The following is a 14,894-nucleotide window of genomic DNA, read 5'->3' on the forward strand; positions in this document are numbered from 1 at the left end:
AAGAAAAGAGTTGAACTGTCACAGATTCACAGATGATAAGGTAGTATATTAAGATAAGGTAGATGTTATTTACAGATGATAAGGTAGTATACATATAAAGCCCTAGAGAATCCAGCAAGAAACTCTTAGAAATTATTAAGGAATACAGTAAGGTGACAGGTTACAAAATTAATACACAAAATCAGTGGCATTCCTCCATGCAAACACTAAATCAGAAGAAGAAATCCACGAATGAATGATATTTGCTCTAGCACAAAAACCAACTAAATATCTAATAAGTAAGCAAAAACTCATATACTAAAAACTACAAGTCACTCTTCACGAGTGACTATTCTACCCAGAGCCATATACAGGCTTGATGCCACCCCCATCAATGTGGCACCAAATTTCTTCAAGAGAATAGAACAAAAGCTACAAAAATTTATCTGGAATCACAAAATACCTAAAATTGTCAAAGAAATCTTGAGAAAAATAAACAAGAATGGAAGCATCACACTTCCAGAACTGAAGTTATATTACCGGACTACTGTAATCAAAACTGCCCATAGTGGAACAAAAGTGGACTCACAGACCAATGAAATAGAATTGAGAACCCAGAAATAAAATTCCACACCTACAGACACCTAATTTTTGATAAATGGGGGAGGGATTTCAAAACATTAAATGGAATAAAGAGATTATCTTCAATAAATGGTGTTGGGAAAATGGGGTTGAAACATATAGGAGAATGAAACTGGACCACTACATTTCACCATGCACAAAATTAAACGTCAAATAGAACAAGGATTTTGATATTAGACCAAAAACTATCAAATACTATCATTGGTAAAACTCTTTTTTTTTTTTTTTAGTGTTGTTGCAGTTATTATTATTATAGTTATTGATGTAATCGTTGTTAGGACAGAGAGAAATGGAGAGAGGAGGGGAAGACAGAGAGGAGGAGAGAAAAATAGACACATGCAGACCTGTTTCACCGCCAGTGAAGCGACTCCCCTACAGATGGGCAAAGCTCAAGGACCTCCGTAAGGATCCAACAGGGATCCTTACGGAGGTCCTTGCGCTTTGCACTAGGTAAAACTCTTTTCTATATAAGCTTATTTATTTATTTATTTTTTGCCTTTAGGGTTATTGCTGGGGCTCGGTGCCTGCACCATGAATCCACTGCTCCTGAAGGCTATTTTTTTCCCCTTTCATTACCCTGGTTGTTTTATTGTTGTAGTTATTATGATTGTTTTTATTGCTGTCGTTGTTGTTGGATAGGACAGAGAGAAATGGAGAGAGGAGGGGAAAACAGAGAGGGGAGAGAAAGATAGACACCTGCAGACCTGCTTCAACGCCTGTGAAGCGACTCCCCTGCAGGTGGAGGGCTGGGGGCTCGAACTGGGATCCAAACAGGTTCTTGCACTTTGCTCCACGTGCGCTTAACCCGCTGCACTAACGTGTGACTCCATATATCAGCTTTAAAAATATCTTTGATGGGGTCGGGCGGTAGTGCAGCGGGTTAAGCGTACGAAGCGCAAGGACCAGTGTAAGGAACCCAGTTCATGTAAGGCGTAAGGATCCCAGTTCGAACCCTGGCTCCCCACCTGTAGGGGGCTGGCTTCACTAGCAGTGAAGCAGGTCTGCAGGTGTCTGTCCTTCTCTCCCCCTCTCTGTCTTCCCCTCCTCTCTCCGTTTCTCTCTGTCCTATCCAACAACGACAACTACAACAACAATAAAACAAGGGCAACAAAAGGGAAAATAAATAATAAAAAAAATTTACAGTGACTCAAATAAAAAAATATATCTCTGATGACTAAGATCCAGTTGCAAGGAAACAAAAACAAAAATAAGCCAAAGGACTACACATCAAGCTGAAAACCTCTTGCAGAGCAAAACAAACCACCACCAAAACAGACTTCCTACATACAGAATGGGAGATCTTTACATGCCACACATCAGACAAATGGCTAATAACCAAAACTCATTAAGAATTCACCAAACAGGGGCCAGGTGGTAGCACACCTGGTTAAGCGCACATGTTGCAATGCGCAAGGACCCAGGTTTGAGCCCCTGGCCCCCACCTGCAGGGGGTAAGCTTTATGAGTGGTGGGGCAGGGCTGCAGGTGTCTTTCTGTCTCTTTCCCTCTCTGTCTCCCCCTTCCTCTCGATTTCTGACTTTCTCTATCCAATAAATAAATAAAGATAATTAAAATTTTTAAAAGTTAAAAAAAAAGAAAATATGTAAAAAAAAAAAAAAAAAGAAGAAGAAGAAGAAGAAGAATTCACCAAACTGTGGTCTGGGAGGTGGCGCATTAGACTCTTAAGTATGAGGTCCCAAGTTCAATCCCCAGCTGCACATGTACCAGAATGATGTCTGGATGTCTGGTTATGTCTGTTTTTTTCTCTCTCTCTTCCTATCTTTCTCATAAATAAATAAAACCTTAAAAAAAAAAAAAGAATTCACCAAACTCAGTAACAAGAAAACAAACAACCCCATCCAAAAATGGGGAGAGGATATAGAGAGAACTTTTACCAATGAAAAGATACAAAGGACCAACAGATAAATGGGAAATTCTCAAAGTCATCAATTGCTAGAATAATACAAATAGAGACAATGATGAGATCTCACTTTACTCCTCTGAGAATGTCATGTATTAGAAGAGACAACAACAAATGTTGGCAAGGATGCAGAGAACAAGGAACCCTTTGACCCTATGGTGGGAGTGCAAATTGGGTCCAACCTCTGTGGAAAACAGTCTGAAGACCTCATAGAACACTGAAAATGAACCTACCCTCTAACTCAACAAATCTTCTCTCTACTTAGGATATATCCAAAGGAAAGAAACACACACGCATCTTGAGGGATCTATGTACACCTATAGTCATAGAAGCACAATTTATACTTATCCAATCTTGGAAGCAACCCACATGTCCAAAGTCAGATAAGTGGCTAAGAAAGTTGTGGTATAGGGGGCATGGGGATGGCACACTGGGTTAAGCTCACATAGTAGGAAGTGCAAGGACCTGTGCAAGGATCCTGGTTTAAGCCCCTGGCTCCCCACCTGTTGGGGGAGGGGGTTCGCTTCATAAGTAGTGAAGCAGATCTGCAAGTGTCTATATTTCTCTCCCCCTCTCTACCCATCTCCTCCTCTTTCAATTTCTCCCTGCCCTATCCAATAATAATAATTAAAAAAATGAAAAACTGGCCACCAATAACAGTGGATTCATAGTGCAAGCACTGAGCCCCTGGACTTCCCTGGAGGCAAAAAAAAAATGTTGTGGTACACAGCAGAATACTACTTAGCTATTAAAAATGACTAAGTTACTTCCTTTATTGCATCTTAGTTGGAACTTGAAGACATTATGTTAAAATAGTATAAGTCAAAAAGAGAAGGAAAAATACCAAGTGATCTTATTTATAAATAAGTGGAATTTAAGAAAGAAGACCAGAGAAGGAAAACATGAAGTAAAACTTGGATTGGGTGGGGTACTGAACCAAAGCAAAAGACTATGGAGAGGGAGGCCATAAGAGGGCGTGGAAAGGTTCTTAGGATATTCATCTACCCATATGCCAATAAACCATTAAAATAAATAAATAAAAATAAACTCCAATGAAATGAAAAAAAGAGGGGTTGAGTTTTGAAGTTGTGCATTCCTAATAGGCCTAATTAACATCAGGTTGTGTTAATGCTACTGATCAAGAGGTCACTAAGAAGCTATGATTTAGGTCAAGTGACATATTTTTTCTGAATTTTGATTTCTTCATCTGTAAATAAGGACATCAGCACCCTCTGAGTAGGAGGACTAATGAGAGTAAATAAGCTGTTTAGTAGCCTAACCAACAATATAAGCATTTAACAAATGTATAAGATCCTACTGAATAGCAAGGAAAAGCTGGTAGATTCCTAAAAGATAAACAATGTGTCAGACTATGTATAACAGGTTTTTCTCACTTCTTGAGAGCTTCAAGACACACCAATGTCAAGACAGTGCAAAATCTCCACACTTATGCCACAACAAAGTGGCTGGCCCTCCACCAGATACATCTGTAGGAACCGCAGGAATATTTCAATACAGCACAATGTCTGATATTTAACATTTACTGAAAATAATTTTAGCAGGAAGCTGCCTTGTATCTTACTTTACAACTAGTAAAAAGGAAAATTGAAATGTCACAAGAATAAAATGAAAAGGAATGCACGGAAATGAGAGTCCAACAGGGAAAACTGAAACACCAGTAAAGATTAATATCCCAAATAACCATTCTGTATTATGAGAACTAGAGAATTTGAACACCAATGTGGGAATAATTTTTCATCAATAGTACAGCATTTATCAACTTACTGAGTAAAACAAAACAAAACAAACAGTAACAACAACAACAACAACAAACCAGAAGACAGGTACTTCCACTAATAATAATAAAAACTGGTAAATCCAGGGTTCTTTTTCTTTATTTTTTTAATACTTTTACTTATTTATTATTGGATAGAGCTAGAGAAATTGAGAGGGGAAGGAGAGATAGAGAGACATAGACATATGCAGACCTTCTTCATCACTTGTGAAGCTTTCCCCCTGCAGGTGGGGACCAGGAGCAGGTGGGGACCTGTGTCCTTGAGCATGGTGATGTGTGACCATAACCAGGTGCACCACTGTCTGACTCCATGGTTCTTTTTCAAGATATACACAAAAACATATACGACTCAAAATATTTTAAAACAATTTTATTTGCATGCCTTCTTAAAAATACTCTTATTTCTAAAAAGAAATTATTTTCTTTGATAGGCTAGACATAAACAGAGGTGGAGGGGAGACAGAGAGGGAGAGACACCTGCAGCACTGCTTCACTGCTCGTGGGGACTAGGGGTCCATGGTGTGTGAGCATTTAACTGGGTGAACCATAGCCGGGTCCTGGAAATACTATCTGTTTTTAAGGTCAAAATAATTGATAAAGGTTTTATCTGCCTAAGTGTAAGCATCTGAGTTCAATTTGCCCCAATCAGCTGACCACTCATTTATATAGGGCCTGCTTCACAAATAACTTCCTTGAATGAAAGAGATTCTGTTTCAGGCCACCCCGGGAACCTAACCACTGCTTCACTTTTTTTTTTTTCCTATTATTTATTTCTCCACTTCAAAATCATTTTCAATAAATGTTGCTTACCTTATTGGTTCTTCGGTAAAGCCTGGGAACCTCCAAGGCACTTTTCAGGCAACTGAAGCAAGATTCACTTAAGTTTTTGATGATCCTTTCACTCAAGAAAGGAATACAAGCTGACAAAGACATCTGGGAGTCTTGCAGGGCTGCTGTTCAAATATAAATACTGTGTTTAGTCCCTTTATTAAAAGCCAGATACAAATTTTAATTTACATAATGTAACAGTATTTAGAGAATGTACTATGATAATCAAAACTTACCAAATTATTAGAATTAAGCAACACTTTCCTCTGGAGAGGTTAAAATCACTGTTAATAGGATTTACAACAACCACAATTCACAACCAAGCAACAACAGAGTTTACAACTAAGGAAGAAATGCTAGTTTAAATATGTCTTATAGTTTCTAACATTATATTTAGAATATTATTTTTATTATTTACTTTGTGTAGAGACAGACAGAAATTGAAAAGGGAAAGGGACACGGAGAGATAATGCAGCACTGTTTCACCATCTGTAAAGCTTGCTCCCTGCCAAGTAGGTATGGGGGCTTGAATCTCTGGTCCTTGTGCACTGTAATGTATATGCTCAACCAGGTGTGCCACCACCTGGCCCCTAAATTATTAATTATCAAAGATTTGCTGAGGATAACAGTTTTCTTTCTTTTTTCAAAATTTTATTTATTTACTTTCTCTTTTGTTGCCCTTGTTTTTTTTTACTGTTGTAATTATTGTTGTTGTTAATGATGTCATCATTGTTAGATAGGTCAGAGAGAAATGGAGAGAGGAAGGGAAGATACAGACGGGGAGAGAAAGATAAGATACCTGCAGAACTGCATCACTACCTCAAACCAGGATCCTTACACCAGTCCTTGCGCTTTGTACCATGTGCACTTAACCGGCTGCGCTACCACCCGACTCCCAATAGTTTTCTTTTACCTGATATAGAAGAGAAATTCTTAAATCCAATTATTTCCAGTTTTGGTTTGACTATTTCCAAGAGTTCTGGAAGCTGAAATAAATATGAACTTTATATATTCAGTTATTTTTCATAAATGAAAGTTAAAAGGCAATTGTATATAACATATACCAACTCTAGAATACTGTTAAACTCAGGACTTAAGGTAATTTTCACCATGGAAAAGCACAATTCTCGAAAAAATAATTCTTACTCTGTGATTCTCCCTTGTGCCCTAGAAGCTCAAGATAAAGACCATGTTTTTGACTAAAACATATTGTTTGTCCTAGTGAAAAAAATATTTAAGCCTACATAAAAGATGTGTCACAGCACTTAAAAACAAATTCATTCCACAACCATGGCATCTACTCAGAGAAAGCAGGAAGAAATTTTAATTGTTCAGCACCTTCAAAGTATAGTTAGAGATTTAATGTTACCAAGAAATTTTTAGATAACAATATTTATATACTTTTTCCATATTTAGGAGCTACTATCTTCCCTAATACAGCTCTCTAGCCCTTTTTCCAACTATGACACCGTCTCCCCAGATAAATACCTTGGGCCTACCTGCATGATAAGTATATTTTAATTAAGTAAAACCCAACTCACTAAAGATGGTGCTCGTACAGAATAAGTTGAGATAATTATAAAAACTGGTGGAGTATGGTTTGCTATGAGTTTTCATATCATTACTGGAGAAGTAGCAGAAGCCCCAGGTTAATATGAATCGAGCTCAGATTGGTAAGCCAGGGGGAATAGAGCAGCTATCAAGAAAGCTGAAGAAACACCTGGAATGTAAATGAGATGTTTTCACTCAATGTACTCATGGGCTTCCCCAAGTCTATATCCAGCGAGGCCAAATGGTGTCATAACTTTGCATATACCACTTCCTTAGAAAACATTTCACAGCACAAGGACCGGCATAAGGATCCCGGTTCGAACCCCGGCTCCCCACCTGCAGGGGAGTCGCTTCACAGGCGGTGAAGCAGGTCTGCAGGTGTCTATCTTTCTCTCCTCCTCTTTGTCTTCCCCTCCTCTCTCCATTTCTCTCTGTCCTATCCAACAACAACAACAACAATAATAATAACTACAACAATAAAAACAACAAGGGCAACAAAAGGAAATAAATAAATAAATAAATAAATAAATAAATAAATAAAAAGAAAACATTTCACTTACAATTCTTCATAGACATGGTCTTACCTGATCCTGAAGCTTGTCCAGGTCTGCGACAACATATACAAGTTGAGTGCTGGAAATGTAAACTATAGCCTTTGTTTCAGAAGGACAACTCCCTTGGTCTTCACTACTTCCTTGGGAAATAGAAAGATCTTTGCTAACAGTAACCAAAGACTTTTTAGTCTCCTTGGTAGTTTCATTAGAGATAGGCCTGAGTAAAAGCTGAAGAAAAGATTCAATGATTAAATACTTTCCCACTAGCAAGATACATAAGCCAAAAACTCACAATAAAAATGCTAGTTGTCGGGAGTCGGCTGGTAGCACAGTGGGCTAAGCGCACATGGTGCAAAGTGCAAGGATGGGCATAAGGATCCCTATTCAAGCCCCCTGCTCCCCACCTATAGGGGAGTCGTTTCACAGGTGGTGAAGCAGGTCTGCAGGTGTCTATCTTTCTCTCCCTGTCTCTGTCTTCCCCATCTCTCTCCATTTTTCTGTCCTATCTAGCAACATCAGTAACATCAATAATAACTACAACAATAAAAAACAAGGGCAACAAAAGGGAAAATAAATATTTAATAAAGAAAGCTATTTTTTAATAAAAAATTTATTTTTAATTAGCCACATGTGCTTAACCACATATGCACTACCACCCAACCCCCATAAATTGCTTTCTTATCAAAGTCAAGCTCATAGAACTGTAGTTTTACTTGGTTCTAAGTGTGATAAAAATATACATTTGCAATTGTTATATTCTTTTTATTATTAATACTGTCAGCAGATAGAGCTTGTGTGTAAGGTCCCCTGTTAGATATCTGGCACTTCATACACTGCAACTGTATATGAAGTGCCCTGCCATAAACTAAATAAAGCCTTTAAAAGACTGAAGAGGGAGTCGGGAGATAGCACAGGGTCAAAGCTGATATTATCAGATTTTTTTAAATATTTATTTATGCCCTTGTTGTTTTATTGTTGTAGTTATTATTGTTGTTGTTTATCAGATGTTTTATTCTCTGCCCTTTCCACTTAAAACACTCTGTAATAAGATGATTGGATACTCTTTTTTTCTTCAGTTAACAATGATCATATTTTATTCAGTTTAGTGTATGATATCTTCTTCATGTTGTCTTTCACTGGACAATGGCTACTCTGTTATTAAACTCTTCACATTGCAATGAGTAGGATGCATGCCTGTTGTCACTTGAAACTGCTCAGAGTCAGGGCATTTGAGACCCAGACTCACAAGCACTGAGAAGTCAACTGAGGCTTCATGTGTAATTCTAGTTTTTTAAAATTGTTTCATCTATTAATGAGAGAGATGCCAGACCACCACTCTGGCATATGAAATGCTGAGGATCAAACTCAGGAGCACTTATTTGTAAGACAGGTGCTTTACCAGTTGTGTCAAACACAGGCAACTTTACACATAATTACTAATAAAATATCATAGGGATGTGGACATTTAAAACATTCAACAACTTCAAAAGGGAGAAGGTAGGCTATAATAAGATAAAGGTCATTTAATTTTGCTACCCTTTAATCTCAAAAGATCATGATATATATATTAAATCTCCAATGATTAGTATGTATATTTTTATTTAGGTCATTTTCTTCTCCCTCCTACTTTTCTTCTTCTCCTCCTCCTTCTTTGCCATCAGGGATATCACAAGGCTCTGTATGTTCAATGACTCCACTGTTTCTAGTGATCTTCCCCCCCCTTATTTGCATAGAGAGGCAGAGAGATAGAAAGGAAGAGGGGAGTGTTTGAGAGAGAGAGACCTGCAGCACTGTTCCACCACTTGTGAAGTTCTCCCCTGTGAGTGGGAAACAGGGCTTGCACCTGGCTGCTTGTGCAAGATAATGTGTGTGCTCTATGGAGGTGTGATAAAGGGCAGAGATTAAAACATCTGATAATATCACCTGACCTCTACTTCTGATCATTTTCATGAAAATGAGCACTTTTTTTTTAATTTGGCAATACCTCAAAGATTAAGGTTATGAGTAGTAAAAATGAGTTTGTTACTGTGATGCTTTTCAACAAGACAGGTAATTGAGAATGCTACACCTAAAAGGTGATATGTAAACAGAGTGTTGGTTACAAACTTAAGAAGTTAGCCTACTACCATTCAAATTAACCTTCTACAACAATATAGATTTTTAAAATTTTGGTGCATTTAACGTACTTCATATTGATTCCAGCCCTCACCTCATTGACAAACACAGAGTATCGTGCCAAAATCTGTAGTGTGAGTCTCCACAGACGATGTACCAGCAAAGGCAGGAACATCTCATCTGACCAACACCTCTGCATACTGCTCCATGTTCTATGAGAAGCCAAAAGGCAAAACAAACTTCCAGCTAAAGAAAAAACATACGTTAAGGAATCTTAATTATGGGCTAAAGTCTTACATTTGCCATGTATATAGCAATGAAAAAAAGAAGCATTTTGAAATAATTATTTCAAATAATTTATGTTTGCTACAAAACAAACATAAAAACAGATTATTTAGGAATAGAAATTTCAATTTCTGTCATTTTAAAGCCCCCCCCCATTAAAAAAACAAAAAACTCATTTTTATTCCTGAATAGGATTTGTAATTCCTGGTGTGTCTAAATAATCTGTTTTTTGGTTTTGTTTTGTTTTGTTACTTGTTTTGTAGCAAACTAGCTAGTCTGCTTTCCCCCCCCCCCAGACTAAGGCACAGAAAGAACAGATCTTTCCTTCCAGGGGGAATGTCTTGCATGTAGATCTAGTGCCCCAGGCTTCCAGTATCTGCGACCCTATTCCTACAACACTGGGCAGATGACAGAGCTCTATATGCAAATTTTCCAGAAACATTTGCATTTTACTAAGACTATATCTTACTGATCTTTACTCTTGTTATAGTCCTTCCAGAGCTCCGCTCCACTTGGGAAAGAGAGACAGGCTGAGAGTATGGATCAGACTGTCAATGCCCATGTTCAGCGGGGAAGCAATTACAGAAGCCAGACCTTCCACCTTCTGCACCCCATAATGACTCTGGGTCCATACTCCCAGAGGGATAAAGAATAGGAAAGGGAGGGGGTGGTATACAGAGTTCTGGTGGTGGAATTGTGTGCAATACCCCTCTTATCCTTTGGTCTTGTCAGTATTTCCATTTTCTAAGTAAAAATGACAGAAATTTATTATCTCATAGTTTTATAGACTCAGAAAGATTTCAATAGGGTCATATACTCTCTGGAGCCTGCAGAAAGCATTTTTCTTTGCCTTTCCCAGCTCTGATATTTTGTTAGCAATACTTAGTGTTTCTTGGTTTGTATATCTATCACTCTAGGCTCTGCCTCCAGTCATATGTTTTTCCTCTGAAAAATTTCTCTAACTCCTTTTAAATTGATTTTTAAAAAACCTCAGCTGTAATCCACACTGGTTTGTCTTATTCAAATATTTAACATTTGGAATCTCTTTGGTTCACCAAAGACAAAATATGCATCTTCTTAGCATTCATTTCTTGCTTCTATTTTCATTCTATCTCATCTCTCATGTTTAGTTTCACTTTATTTTCTTTTTGCACATTTGTAGGAGTAATTATATGTTGCAATCCAGGTGACATGCTGATGTTCTTCAAACAGAGTTTCCTATACCAACACTGCCACCAAAATATCAAAGAAAATGTAGGAGTAGCACCGATCTAGTAGGGTTCTGTTGCATAACTTCTACTAACCAGCCCTCTATTTCTATATTTCAGAAGTATACATTTATTCATTTCCATAAAACAAGAAGCTAAATGTGGCCCCCAAACTGATGTATCTTTAAGGGATATGACTTGGTGAATTAAATTTGGGACATCTTGCCAGTTACCATTTTAAGAAAGTTACCTGGAGCATCTTCCAGTGCATCAGTAAGTGCAGCTTCTAAGGATCCTGCTATTTCTCTAAACCTGGGGGGGAGGGGGGTGTTCAAGAAAATTAATGTTTACACTCTGCTAGATAGCTCATCTTATCCATTCTTTCTTATCAAGTTTAAAATACTTACTACATGGGCTTGCTGATAAAGTCCAGTGCTCTCAAAGATTTCCAACTTGTCCTGGACTACTTATACTCTCAGTGATCTTGATAAAAGTATAGGGTTTTCACTGTTATTTGCAGCTGTTATTTGCTAATCTGAATCACAATTAATTCCATGTTTTCAAATTAAACTACTCATATATAAACCTCCATGAAGAGGTCACTGTGCTGAGCGGGGGTAGATAGCATAACAGCTTAAAGGCCCCAGGTTCAATCTCCCACATCACTCATAAAACAGAGCTGAGCAGTGCTGCTCTTGTTTAAAAAAAAAAAAAAACGGTTGCATACCAGAGGTGGGAGAGAGGAGTGAGTCAATTAAAAACAAGTTTTCTTAAGTCCCACTTGACTATAACTATATAATCTCTTTAAGGTTGCAGTTTCTCCAACCCATCTATGTTAGTATTGTCACTGTTAAATAAATGCCCCTCAATTAAGAAATGGGAAAACTATATTCTGTATTTTTTCTTGCAGCTTAAAAAAGAAAGTCACTGAAAAATACCCAGTTAAAGCAGAGCAACTCGTTGCTGGGTACTTTTCAAGTATCTGTTGACTACTTGTATAAGTCATGATATTGACTCTTTGGCATTACTATTCAGTATCTGCAACTTTTCTTCTCTGTTGACATCTGGCTCACCTTGCATCTTAGACCTTTCTACCACTGACTTGTTTTAAAAACTGATGTGGACACAGTAGGATACCAGGAAGAGTGAGTGGGTAAAAATGTTTACAGGATGATGGCAGTGGAGAAGAGTACAGAAGATAACTGGGAGGATGAACACTGATTCTGGTGCATATACAATTACTAAAAGTATAACTTACTCCTTAGAAAGGTACCAAAACATCACCACCTCCACTATCTTTAAGGTTTACTTAAAATGACCCTGAAGTGAATCAGGTAACAATGGAAATCTAACCCTAACCATGTTACAGAACTTTTTGTCATTTCTCAGAGCAAATAATCAGATACCTGATAAAAACCAATATAACTGTTTCCAAAGTATTTCTTGAAGGCTATTATTTTTTCCTTTCTGTTGCCTTGTTGTTTTATCATTGTTGAGATTATTATTGTTGTTATTGATGTCATTGTTGTTGGATAGGACAGAGAGAAATGGAGAACAGAGGGGAGACAGACAGGGGGAGAGAAAGATAAGACACCTGCTGACCTGCTTCACTCTTCACTGTGAAGAGACCCCCTGCAGGTGGGGAGCCTGGGGCCCGAACCCAGATCCTTGACCAGTGCTTGCACTTTGCGCCATGAACACTTTAACCCACTGTGCTACTGCCCAACCCCCGCCCCCAACATGGTTTTTAAAGAAACATTCTGGATTATGGGTTGAGAACAATGGTAGAAACTGCACCACTCTCAGAAGGGAGGCTGGGTCAACCTACTCTGCCACTTTCAGGAAGACAGGTCCTGAAAGGGGTGCAGCCCAGAATGTTCCTAGCTATGACCATGAAATGCGAGTTCAGACCAATAGGGTTACAAATGCTGAATGCTCCTGTGCTGAATATGAATAACATGGGCCCTAGGTCAGAATGATGGAGTTTACAGTTAAAAGTACTTATATGTTTTTCCCATATTTGAGAGCTACTCTCTGCCCTGATCCAGTTTTCTGGTCCTATTCCCAAGTCTGACACCATCTCCCCCAACAATACAGTCAGCCCACCTGCAATGTCAACTGTTGGGACCAGGTAAAAATTAATAAAGTCATAGGCCATTTGGATTATACCTAAAATAGACTTCCTAGCTTCTTCCAACATGAAGGCCCCAAATTTTACCTGCTATACTCTTACCTTTTGGTTCCTGGTTATTAAACAATTTTTCTGCTTTATATCTTGATGCTTTTCATCTACCAAGTTGCAAATGGTATGATGCCAACCTGACTATCCTGGGAGATGACATCTCCAGAGCCCTACCCCAGTAGGGAAAGATAGAATCAAGATGGGGGTATGGGCCAACCTGTCAACGCCTATATCCAGCAAAGAAGCAGTTACAGAAGCCAGACCCTCCACGTTCTGCTCCCCATAAAGATCTTGGGTCTATACTCCCAGAGGGTTAAAGAATAGGGAACCTTCCAGTGGAGGGGATGGGATACTCTAGGGGTGGGAATTTTATGGAATTGTACCCCATTTATCCTACAATATTGCCAATCATTATTAAATCACTAAGAAAGTAAAATAAAAAAAATAAAAAAGTAAAAGAAGAAAAAGAAGAGATGCAAATAGATAGGAAAAAATGCCAGAAGCAGAATTCAGAAAACTTATTCTGACAATAACCCAAGAATCCAAACTAAACATACAAACACAAATCCAAGAATTCAGACATTTCCACTAAAGTTACAAAACATAAAAAATAAATAGAATTTTCTGAAAAGTTAGAAATTATTAAAAAGAAAAACAAAAAGCTCAAAACCAAACAGTTAGAGGACTTGTAGAACACCTTAAAAGCAGCTTAGGCTCAGGTAGCAGGCCTCAAGCAGACAAAATAGGGGGCTGAACAGTGACACATCCAGCTAAGCACAAGGATCCGGGTTCCAGCCCCTGGCTCCCCACCTGCAGGGCAGGTGGACACCACGAAGCAGGTGTGCAGGTGTCTTTCAACCTCCCTCTCTATCTCCCACTCCTCTATCAATTTCTGTCTTATCCAATAAAATGGAAAAAAACGAATGTCAAGAGCAGTGGATTTACAGTGCTGGCAACAAGCCACAGTCATAACTATGGAGAAAAAAAGTAGACAAAATCATGTTGAGGAAAGAGTATAAGTAGAGAAGATACAACTGCCACAATTTGTAAATTCAACGAGGTTTGAAAGGAAAAGTTTAGAAAAAAAATGAAGCAATCCTCTGTCAAACTGCTGACTCCATTAGAAACACAATTGTAAGAAGCACAGAAATAACTGAGGGAGAAGAAGAGAGAGGATTAGAGAACATTTTTTTTTCTATTTCTGAAATTATTTTTATTTTTACATATATATTTTTTAATTTATTTTTTATTTAAGAAAGGATTAACAGAACCACAGGGAAGGAGGGGTACAACTCCACACAATTCCCACCAACCAACCTCCATATCCCATCCCCTCCCCTGATAGCTTTCCCATTCTCTATCCCTCTGGGAGCATGGACACAGGGTCATGGGTTGCAGAAAGTGGAAGGTCTGGCTTCTGTAATTGCTTCCCCAATGAACATGGACGTTGACTGGTCAGTCCATATCCTAGTCTGCCTCTCTCTTTCCCTAGTAGGGTGGGTCTCTGGGGAAGCGGAGCTCCAGGACACATTGGTGGGGTCTTCAGTCCAGGGAAGCCTGGCCGGCATCCTCATGGCATCTGGAACCTGGTGGCTGAAAAGAGAGTTAACGTACAAAGCCAAACAAATTGTTGAGCAATCATGGACCCAAAGCTTGGAATAGTGGAGACGAAGTGTTGGGGGGTTACTCACTGCAAACTCTAGTCTATTTCTACTTTCAGGTATATATTTTGCACTTGTTTATGGATACGTTGTGAACATATGCTGTCTCTCACAGAACCTGGTGTATATCTAGGTTTTGGGACTTTGTTAGAAAGTGATCCACCTGGGATGGAA

General features: G+C 38.5%; 1 protein-coding gene across 3 annotated transcripts in view; it reads right to left on the reverse strand.

Moving 5' to 3' along the window:
• Nucleotides 1–14,894, reverse strand: part of COG2 (component of oligomeric golgi complex 2) — a 118,059-nt gene that overhangs the window by 13,147 nt on the left and 90,018 nt on the right. For all 3 annotated transcript variants that reach the window (XM_060192028.1, XM_007535127.3, XM_016193436.2), the window contains exons 11-15: nt 11,128–11,189; nt 9,479–9,630; nt 7,300–7,497; nt 6,078–6,150; nt 5,147–5,289 (exon numbers count right to left, since the gene is read on the reverse strand). In XM_060192028.1, the coding sequence (XP_060048011.1) occupies nt 5,147–5,289; nt 6,078–6,150; nt 7,300–7,497; nt 9,479–9,630; nt 11,128–11,189 (628 nt within the window). The remainder of the gene's footprint in view (nt 1–5,146; nt 5,290–6,077; nt 6,151–7,299; nt 7,498–9,478; nt 9,631–11,127; nt 11,190–14,894) is intronic.

The sequence above is a fragment of the Erinaceus europaeus genome, chromosome 6 (assembly GCF_950295315.1).
Source record: "Erinaceus europaeus chromosome 6, mEriEur2.1, whole genome shotgun sequence".
Taxonomy (NCBI): Eukaryota; Metazoa; Chordata; class Mammalia; order Eulipotyphla; family Erinaceidae; genus Erinaceus; species Erinaceus europaeus.